General features: G+C 42.7%; 1 protein-coding gene across 1 annotated transcript; it reads right to left on the bottom strand.

Annotated features, from left to right (window-relative positions):
- Window positions 1-750: 750 nt before the first annotated feature.
- On the bottom strand, window positions 751-3,906 carry LOC308461228 (C-type lectin-like). Its single transcript, XM_080977957.1, has 4 exons — window positions 3,820-3,906; window positions 3,349-3,489; window positions 1,926-2,109; window positions 751-1,084 (listed from the first exon to the last, which is right to left on the bottom strand). Exons 1-4 carry the CDS (start codon window positions 3,838-3,840, stop codon window positions 1,017-1,019), a joined length of 414 nt encoding a protein of 137 aa, XP_080834083.1. The 5' UTR covers window positions 3,841-3,906; the 3' UTR covers window positions 751-1,016.
- Window positions 3,907-10,893: the final 6,987 nt, after the last annotated feature.

A 10,893-nucleotide genomic window follows, 5' to 3' on the forward strand; every position in this document is an offset into this window, starting at 1 on the left:
CCTTTCTGAAGAAACCAGAGGCCTTTCTCCTGGGCATGGTCGGCCAAATGGTGCCAAAGAAGGACAGAACTTTCTTTATGTATGCTACAACAGCAGCAAGAATACTTATTGCAAAGTATTGGAAGACACAAGATCTACCCACTCTGGAAGAATGGCAGATGAAGGTGATGGACTACATGGAACTGGCGGAAATGACTGGCAGAATCCGAGACCAGGGAGAAGAGTTGGTGGAAGAAGATTGGAAGAAATTTAAAGACTACTTACAGAAATATTGTAAAATTAATGAATGTTAGAATGATGTCAGAATGAAGTTAAGTGGTTTTAGCAGCAATGTCATAAAGGTGTATGCAAAAATGGATGGTTAATAGGTGAGAATTTAAAGCTATAATATATTAAGTTATAGGATTAAGATAAAAACAAAGAGGGAAAGGAATTGCTGAATTAACCAATTGAACTGGAATACAAAAAAGGGAGGTGAGAGGAGGTCAGGGAAGCAAGGAAATGAAATGCAAGATACGGAAGGATTAATTTGTTTTTAAGTGTTTTTTCTAAAAAATAATCTATACTTTGTATTTTGTATCTTTTTTCTCTTTTTTTCTATATTTTTCCTTGTCTCTTTTATTTTTAACTATGTAATTTTTTGTTTCTGAAATTTTAATAAATATCATTTTAAAAAAAAAGAATATTGGGAACTCTAGTTTTATGTTGTTTTATGCTTAATAGGATGCTTTCTATGAAGGATTCCTTTCACAGAACTGTGGTTCCCAGGGTTCCCCAGGAGAGAGAGAATGACTTAAACCAATTAAAGTTTCTAATGCAGATAAATGCCCAGAGACTGTTTTGAAAGGGAACAGTATCATTTGGGTTTAGAAGATTCTGTGTAGGTTCTCCCAGAAGACCTCCTTTGCAAAGGCAAGTAAGTCTTCAAGATGTACGGGAATTGCAGAAGGTCCTTCGGGAGTCCCATTCATCTGAGTTCCTTCCATCTTGAAGTGACGGTTGAGCCAATGCCCTCTCTACAGTTCATGCTTGCAGATGTAGGCATTCTGTTTGTGGCATGCTGCATCATTCCATTTTGAGAAATCTAGAGGGAGAACCAGTCACCTGTTATGGGATGCTACAATAGTCAACAGCTTTGGGTCCCAGTACTTTTGGGATGTCAGAGGCTGTATGCCAGTTGTTGAGAAACACAAGTGGGGAGAGTGCTGTTGTACTTGGGTCCTACATATGGGCTTCCCATAGGCATTTGTTTGGCCACTTTGAGAGCAGGATGTTGGACTATGATGGTCCTTAGGCCTGATCCAGCAGGGCTCTTCTTATGACCCAACTAAGGATCAAGGCAGGAATATTCAAAAACAGACAAGAGGTCCATGCTACACAATAGGTAGCATTACCTCCTACCCTGAAGTATAAAATTATTCTGCTACCCAAATCCAGTCAGTGGGGTTTTTCCACCTGGGAATCATACTTTTTCTCTACATAGAGGTGAGGTGGTACTAAAGGGAGCAAGGATGGAGGTCCTATCCTGCCTTGACCACAAGTGAGGGCTCACTGGTTAGGAGGAGACATGAGAGCAGCCTATTCAGTTAGTGGCAAGTAGGGTCAGGCTGAAGTTTCAGGACCTTGGATAGCTCCAAGCATACAGCTCCTCAAGTGGGGATTCACAGCCTATGGAAGATACTCCAGAGTGGCCTAATTGGCTGGGTAATATGTAGAATCAAGGTGGCATTTCAGAACCTTGGATAGCTCCAAGAAGACAACTTGCTCCAATGGCATCAGGAATTCAGCTGAGGCTTTTTATCTCTCTTGGGCCTACGGTAGTTACACCTCTCAGGCTGACCTCTGTATAACAATGTAGGAGATACTGAGATGCTTTTGAACAGGACAGCCTCCCTCCTGGATAGCAGCTCCCCAAAACTTTTCACCTGAACGTTTAATGATGACTCTTTCTTCCCGTTGTTGAGGTGAGTCAGCATCAGGAACAGCTGCCCCACTCACGGAACGTAGCAGCTCCACGCAATATTTATTTCCGCCCCGTTTGTTGGGTGCCCCCAGCACCCATGCTTTATAGTTGTAGGTAGACTCATCTGACCACCTCCACTTGCCGTTCTGGAAGGCGAAGAGAGAAAGGAACATGGAGATAAGTGTGGAGGTGAAGCAAAAGCCTCAGTTCAGGATCTGGTGCAAGGCCAGTCCACCCAATGGGCAAAGTGAGGTGGCCACCTCAAGCAGCAGATTGTGGATGTTGTGAAGGACATAAAACTGGGAAAGGGCCATAATCCAATAGTAGAGCACCTGATTTGCATTCCAGGATCAATCCCCATCATCTCTAGGTAGGGCTGGGAATGCACCTTGCCTGAAACCATGGAGAGCTGCTGCCAGTCCGTGTAGATATTATTGAGCTAGATAGCCCAATGTTCTGACTCAGTATAAGGCAGTTTCTTATGTTCCAAGTTGTTATTTAATTTATAATTACTCTATTGCTACCCCAAGGGGGAAACACATTTGGATTTTGAAACTCAGGTACCAAAAATAACTTGGCCAGCCCTGATTAATATCTACCTTGACTTGGGTAGCAAAATGTCTTCCCCGAACCTAGATCTACTGGTTCCCTATTGTCTCTGGAATAAATTCCAACCTAGAAGGGTCACACCCACCATCTATCACACAGTGGTCCAAGAACCTCACCCCCTTTGATACATTTGAACATGTTTTCTATGAATGTCAGTCTTGTGTGGATGCCTGTTTGGGCACCTGGATGGCTTATACTGACACATATGTTTAATTTAATGCTGGTTTGCCAGGCACAATCTTTACCTAATTTTAGGTGCCAGGCAAAAGCTTTCCTTTCTATCCAGGCTTTTGGCCTTTAATTGGAAGGGTTTTTAAGTATTTGTGGCCTCTTTTAATGGGACAGGATCTGCACGACCTGTTAATTATGTAAATGGTTTTTGTAAGGTTTTTATTGATTGCATTTATTGCAATTGCTTTTAGTATTTATGTTGTATCTCTTTGAGTCATTTCCATGTGTAAAGCAACACATGATGACATTATTATTATTATTATTATTATTATTATCAGTATTCTGATGGAATTTGCAGGAGTGTCTCTCATTCACTTTTCCCCCTTTGTTTGCTTTTCTTTCTTTCTTATTTGCTAATTTGCTTTGTAAGAAAGTAATTTAAAAAATAAAAAAAGAATGGATTTTGAGACTCACATGAGCCCAAATCTGTATCACATAATAGACTGCTCAGTGATTCCCGAAATGTGCCCTGCTGTATACAAGGGTGTCTGTTTTCTCTTGGGAACATTGTCTGAGGAGAAGCACAGAGGGGTCTAGATACGTACATGTCGGATATCATGCAGTCCAATCCACACATTGCTGGGTTCCGTCTGGTAAGCGAAGATGTGATCAGCCACCACGAGAGATTCTGCAACAGTGAGGATAGAGGCAAGGTGTGCCCCACGATGGTAACTCTGGCATTCGATCTGGGCAAAGGGGAAAGGTAGGAAAGGCTTTTAATGCCACTGTTCTCCTCTGGTGTCATAAGAAGGAGGATGGTGCTTAGTGCCTCCTCCTAGACTGGTTATAAGTAAGGAGCTGAGTAAGCAAGTGGGGCTGGTTGTGGGCAGACTGAGCTTGGTGGAGCAATGCCCCATTTCTCCAAATGGAACAGCCTTCAGGTCAGCAAACCTGACAGGATGGAAAGAAGGAGAGTTAGAAAGTGGGGAAGCATCAAACTTATTGGAACATCTTACCTAAGAATGGCCTCGGTGACAAATACCTAACCCAAGGCTTCATACCCCTCTGTTTCTTACCTCAGCTTCTTCCCAGGTCATCTTAGCTTCAAAGTAGCCATAGCAGTTGCCCTGGTATTGCAGCCACTCCCTGGCACAAGTGTCAGCCTTAACTGCTCAGCAGAGGGAGAGATAAACCGAAAGGAAGGGGAGTGAGACTGGGATTATTATTATTATTATTATTATTATTATTATTATTATTATTACATTCTTTTTCTTCAATAAGTATGCATGGTTCCTTCCCTCCCCCACTTCATCCTCACAAGAACCCCATGAGGTAGGTTAGGCTGAGAAATAGTGCCAGGCCCAAGATCACCATGAAGTGTAAGTGGGTTCCCATGAGGCAAGACACAGTGATAACCGCAAGAACCTTAATTGAACTAACAGAACTGGACAACAGGGGCAAAGCAACTGCTTATATACATTTCTGAAGGCCTGGGCCACTCCCACTCCCAACATGATTGGCTGTCCAAACTTCCAAGCTGCAAATCATAACTCAGAGTTTAAGAGCCAATGGCAGAGGCACAAATCCTGAAATGTTCTGTGACTGGATATCAGGTATCGAATCAGAACACAGGGGCTCAGAATCCTTAGTCCAGGCTCAAGCTCAGGCAAACACAGACCACTGAATACATAACGCACCCAGTGAGCTTCTTGGCTAAGTGGGGATTTGAAGACTGATCTCCTGGTTCCTGTTCCAACACTCAAACCCAGGGTTTGGGAGCTGAATCTGGCCAGTGGGCTGGTCCTGACCTTTCCTAATCCCCATTGGGCCATTTTGGCAGGTGGGTGAGACCATCAACCTGTCCATCACCTTACAGCACCATGACATCAGATGAAGCCCACACAGTCTGATGTCAAACTAAGGCACCGGGTTCTACAGCCACAAGCAATCAGCTGACTTCTAGCACTTGGAAATCCCATGAATTTGTCCAGCCCCCTTTTGGAGCTGTCTAGGCTTGTGGCCTCCTCTGCCTGTTGTGGGAGAGAGTTCCATAGTTTAACTATGCCCTCTCCTGAATCTTCCAACATTCAGCTGTGGTGGATATCATTTCATGCTATGCCTTCTACATTGTAAACCAGGAAAAGGTTGATGTTTTTTAAAACTGATCTGTAAGCTGCTAGGGGAATTGGGGCTTTGGGGCTAAGGACCAGGGTAAAAATGCTTTTATATAGATGAAATGTGCTTTAACTCGGGAAAATTCTGCAGCTAAAGTACTGACACTGACACTATGCCTGCTCCATTAGCGCTGAAGAATGCAGGAGAGACTTACCTCCCACAAGGGAGCTTGAAACCAGGAAACTGGTCAGGAAGACACTTAGATAAGTGAGAGACCCCATTTTTTCTTGGTTCACCTGAAATTACATAAGGAAATAGGACCAGAAGAACGTAAGAATCCCCAGGCTAGAGCATCCTTGGGCAAATTCAGATCTGCAGTGTGTACTTTCCAACTGTGGATCCCATTGGTTATTTGCTGGGGCTAGACCCACCAGAACAGGTCTTCAATATTTAGACCAACAGTCTCATGTTCACTGCAGATGGCAGATGGCAATGTTGCACATCTCTGCTGCTTACTGTGCCTGAGACCAGACAGTCCCAGGCAAATTCAGTAAGCTATCATAGGAACCTCAGAAGTTGCGTTATACTGAGTCAGACCATTGGTCCACCGAGCTCAGTATTGTACCTGCTGACTAGAAACAAATCTCCAGGATTTCAAACAGGTTCCTTTCCCATGCCTACCTGCAGCATCCAAGAATTGAACCCAGTACCTTCTGCATGCAAAGCAGATGCTCCACTGGTGAAGCCCCAGAGCCTCCTTAGGGGAAGCATCATAGCTCTGTTGCAGAGTATCTCTTTGCATGCAAAAAGACCAAGGTTGAATTTCCAGGAAAGGCTGGAAGAGAACCCTGCCTGAAACCTGGAGAGCTGCTGCCAAGTCAGTGTAGAGAATACTGAGCTAGATGGTCCAGTCATGTGACTCAGTACAAGGTTTCTTCCTGCATTCCTAGTTGCTCCTATAATATGGAATCAAACCAATCATTCATCCAACCCAACACAGCAGGCAGGCCCAATTTATGCCCATTTTACAGATGGCCAACAGACAGTGACGTGTCTATGGTTGAAACCACAGTGGCTTGGTCTGGATTTCAGAGTTCCATCATTTGGATCCTCCTGTATCTTAACCAAAGAGTATTATTCTTTCTAGAAGTGGCATCTGCAACAAGACCCGGATCCTGCAATCCTCATCTGAAGCCCTTCTTTGTGTGCCTCCTCCACAAGAGGTCTGGAGGTTGACGACACAAGAAGCATAGCATCGTAAAACAGCATTGATGACTCAGAAAAATCAGGGAAGCTCAACTGCTCACCTGGACCCTTTGACTGATTCTCTTCTGAAGGTAGATGTGTATAGCTACCTGCTGAGTCTTCCTCAAGTCTTCCTGCTCCACAGAAAGATGTTATATAGGACTCGTCTTGACATGATGAAAGACCACAGGCAGCAGGTTAAGGAAATGACTTGATGTGCTACTGTTACACAAGAGATGGCCAGGCCAGGAGATTTTTATCTGAGGCCAAAACGTGTGGACCTCTGCCACAAATGACTCACTAGGGTTGTATGGAACATTGGGCCAGTGGCTCATCCAGTCTAGTAGCATCCTGTTCTCACAGCAGCCAATCAGATGCCTATAGGAAGTCTGCAAACAGGACTTTGTGCTCAAGCACACTATCCCTTCCTGAAGTTTCCAGCAGCTGGCATTCAGAGGCATATTACCTCCAGTGGTATGGAGGCAGAACATAGTCATCAGGGCTGGTTGCCACCGATAGCCGTATCCTCTATGAATTTGCCCAATGGTCTTTGTAAGCTATCCAAATTGGTGGCCATCACTACAAATGCTGTAGTTTAACTGTGTGCCTTGTGAAGAAATTTGTCTGCCATGAATCTTCCAACATTCAGCTTTGTTGGATGTCTATGGGTTCTAGTGTCCAAATAATAAATATCATTCATTCATTCATTCATTTATACCCTGCCTTTTCCCTGACAGGGACTCAAGGTGGCTTGCAGATAAAATAAGGACAGCTGGAATAATTATAATAATTAATAAAATGGACTTACTTAGCAAAGTTTTTTTCCACTGAAAAGAGGAAATCTTAGTCAACAGCTCAGATTCTTCTGGAGTCAAACTTCCACCCTGCTCTTACCCAAGGGACCACATAATGTCATACCTGGGGCTCAATTTAATCACAGCAACCTTTGACGAAAGGTTGGGGTGGAAAAGGTCATATTACATGCACCACAAACTGTTGTCAGTTTTAGAGCACCATGGATTCTCCCCCAAAGAACCCTGGGAGCCATCTGAAGCATGCTCAGCCCTGTGATCAAAATGATCTGTTTCAGGTGGCACCATGGAAGCATGGGGGGCAGGAAGTTAAGTGGGGCAGCTGGAAAATATAAGCTTTGGGAACTAGTGGTGTACAGGTAGGGATGGGCGAAACTCCATTTCGAGATCTCTCAGTTCTTCATTTTTTTCTGCTCTTAATTTTAGTTTCCCACATTTCCACATCAGTTTGTAGGAGGGGTGAGGTTGGTTGTTTTGGGTTTTTATTAAGTCTTTATAAAAATTCATTGTGTGGCGAGTTCCTGCCCCCCCCCCCCACAGTGGAAATAATGACACAATTATTAAGGTTAAAGGGCTAAATAAGACCAAAACTTTTATTGGTTACACGTGAAAAGCTGTATTGGCTTAGGCATTGGTCCTAACTGACTATATCCGACTTCAGCCCGTCCACTTGAAGTCCGAGAAGGGTTAACCACCAGTAGGGGGAGTCCTGCTGATGCACATCAACTAGGAACTCCCCCAGGGTCACCGCTAGGTGCCTTAGGCCCTCAGCTCCCCAGGCTTCGGACAGAGACACACACCCCAGAATCCTTTAGTGGACAACCCTTCAATATGCGGGGCAGGTGATGGCGCTACCTCCCCTCTTCCAATTACAGAACTATACCAATGCCTAACCGCCAATACAGTGGTACCTCAGGTTAAGTACTTAATTCGTTCCGGAGGTCCATACTTAACCTGAAACAGTTCTTAACCTGAAACACCACTTTAGCCTTTGGGGCCTCCTGCTGCCGCTGTGCCACCAGAGCATGATTTCTGTTCTCATCCTGAAGCAAAGTTCTTAACCTGAAGCACTATTTCTGGGTTAGCGGAGTCTGTAACCTGAAGCGTAGGTAACCTGAAGCATATGTAACCTGAGGTACCACTGTACCACGAAAGTTGTGATGATTTGCTATGAGGTAGGCGAAAACCAAGTGGATGGTGCCAATTTGCCAAGTGGAAAAATTCCTACCAGGCCCCTCAATGGCGACCAACCAAGATCCATAGCAAGGTGCAGGAACAAAAACCTTGTAGGGCGGGAGAGTGGGAAAAGTAGGAACAGCTGATGAGCGTCAAAGAGGGAGATCCCCGGCTGCGTCCTGCCTTAAATAGGGCAGGCCACACACCCTGAGACAGCTGATTGACTGGCCAAGGGGCAATGCGGCTGGTAATCCCCCCGATGGCGTGAGGGCTGGGCTCCAGCCGTCGCCCGCATGGTGGGGCCGTGACGCCCACAACCCCACCTCCTCTGTAGTGCGGAAGTGGCTTTAGCATTTATTTGCAAAGTCCTCTCAATATACAAATGTGCCCACTGGCCCCAAAAGGGTTAGCCACATCTGCTTTGTAGTCATCCCTTTTCCTCAGGGGACACAGATAGGTGTATAGAGACTGGCATGCCCAACAGACTACCCCTGTGATCTTCAAAACCTAAAAGGTGCTGGCACCCATTTCCCATAGGCCATTATGCCATATTGCGGTCTACCCTCTTGTTCTCAGGGGATATCTGATGGCAAGGATGAGTGCATAAGACTGAATCAACAACATGGTGGCCAGACATGATTTTACTTTTTAAAAAAATGAATACAAGGACATATGCTGAGACACAGGTTTTTATTTGTAGCTGATATTATTGCTCCTGCCTGTCATCAGCCAAATTACCATTCTCACCCTATAGTGCACTGATCGAAGCAAAAGTGAGATTTAGCAAGAAAGACTTAAGGAAGAAAGGCTTATGGCTGAACTGTCAAAAATCTGAAATATCCTTGCATACATAGACCTTTCAGCTGTCCTTTTCAGGCCATAAGGAAATCTATAGGCCTGAGGGTTCTCCACTGACGCCTCCTACAGTGGAGAGGTTTCAGAAACCATCGCTCGGGTTGATCTTGTCTTTGCCATTGTTTCTCAACATGGGGTAGCTGCGTACGAGTGTGTCTGTAGCCTCTGGTCACGCCATATTGCGACTGTCACAATGCATCCGCAGCCGCTGGCCAGCCTGGGGAAAGAGTGGATGCATAATGAAAGGTGCCTCACTGAATGGACTTTGCTGAACTGATGTCTCACAGGTTTGATTGGTTTTTTATTTGAACTGGGCTCTATGTCACAAGTGTTCTTTGAAGGCACCCTCAGGCTAATTCGTGTGAAGGTTTGTGTCTATGGTAGCAGAGTTGTTGCAGGTGTGGACTTTCCAGTTGTCTTCTCACAAGCTGAACCCATTGTGTACATGCTAACTGCCACGCATGGAATTCAGTCTGTTTGAGTTTGTAACACATCTTCACAACTGTGAGATTTGTCTGTAGCCGACATCCATATGCACCTGCCCAAGCATATAGATAGATGATAGATGATAGATAGATAGATGATAGATAGATGATAGATAGATAGATAGATAGATAGATAGATAGATAGATGATAGATAGATAGATAGATAGATAGATAGATAGATAGATAGATGATAGATAGATGATAGATAGATGATAGATAGATAGATGATAGATAGATAGATAGATAGATAGATAGATAGATAGATAGATAGATGATAGATAGATAGATAGATAGATAGATAGATAGATAGATGATAGATAGATAGATAGATGATAGATGATAGATAGATAGATAGATAGATAGATAGATAGATAGATAGATGATAGATAGATAGATGATAGATAGATAGATAGATAGATAGATAGATAGATAGATGATAGATGATAGATAGATAGATAGATAGATAGATAGATAGATGATAGATAGATAGATAGATAGATAGATAGATAGATAGATGATAGATAGATAGATGATAGATAGATAGATAGATAGATAGATAGATAGATGATAGATAGATAGATAGATAGATAGATAGATAGATAGATAGATGATAGATAGATAGATGATAGATAGATAGATAGATAGATAGATAGATAGATAGATGATAGATGATAGATAGATAGATAGATAGATAGATAGATAGATAGATAGATAGATATAGATAGATAGATGATAGATAGATAGATAGATGATAGATAGATAGATAGATGATAGATAGATAGATAGATAGATAGATAATGATAGATAATGATAGAGATAGATAGATAGATAGATAGATAGATAGATAGATAGATAGATGATAGATAGATGATAGATAGATAGATAGATAGATAGATAGATAGATAGATGATAGATAGATAGAGATAGAGATATAGATAGATAGATATAGATAGATGATAGATAGATAGATAGATAGATAGATAGATAGATGATAGATGATAGATAGATAAATAGATAGACTTCCCTTCTTCTCTTTCCATGGTTCATTTTGCACATCATAAATCCCTGTATATTTTACATAAACTAAACCATTCAGTATTCCATTATTACATCCATCAAAACTTATTTACACTGTTGAATTTATCTTAATGCTTCCAGCATTTTCAAGTGTACACAATTTCCCCCCATATATTCAATAAACATTTTCCAATCTTCTCTAAATGTATGTTCTTCTTGTTCTTTTATTCTATAAATTAAATCTGCAAGCTGCACATATTCCATCAGCTTAAGTTGCCATTCTTCTTTAGTTGGGACCTTGCTCGTTTTCCATTTAGGGGCTAATAAAACACGGGCTGCAGTAGTGTCATACATATATCATCTTTTTTGACACCTGGGACTTTCCATCTGAATTATCCCCAACAAAAAGGACTCTGGTTTTTTGGGGGAAGTACTTTTAAAGAT

This window comes from Podarcis pityusensis (assembly GCF_964106645.2).
Source record: "Podarcis pityusensis genome assembly, chromosome: 13".
Lineage (NCBI taxonomy): Eukaryota > Metazoa > Chordata > Lepidosauria > Squamata > Lacertidae > Podarcis > Podarcis pityusensis.

Bases quoted from the DNA above. Each gene is read 5' to 3' on its own strand.
- LOC308461228 (XM_080977957.1), bottom strand. From the start codon at position 3,840: ATGACCTGGGAAGAAGCTGAG. The intron at 3,490-3,819 runs GTAAGAAACAGA...CCCTTTGCCCAG, and splicing joins TGACCTGGGAAGAAGCTGAG to ATCGAATGCCAGAGTTACCA. The intron at 2,110-3,348 runs GTACGTATCTAG...TTCGCCTTCCAG, and splicing joins GACTGCATGATATCCGACAT to AACGGCAAGTGGAGGTGGTC.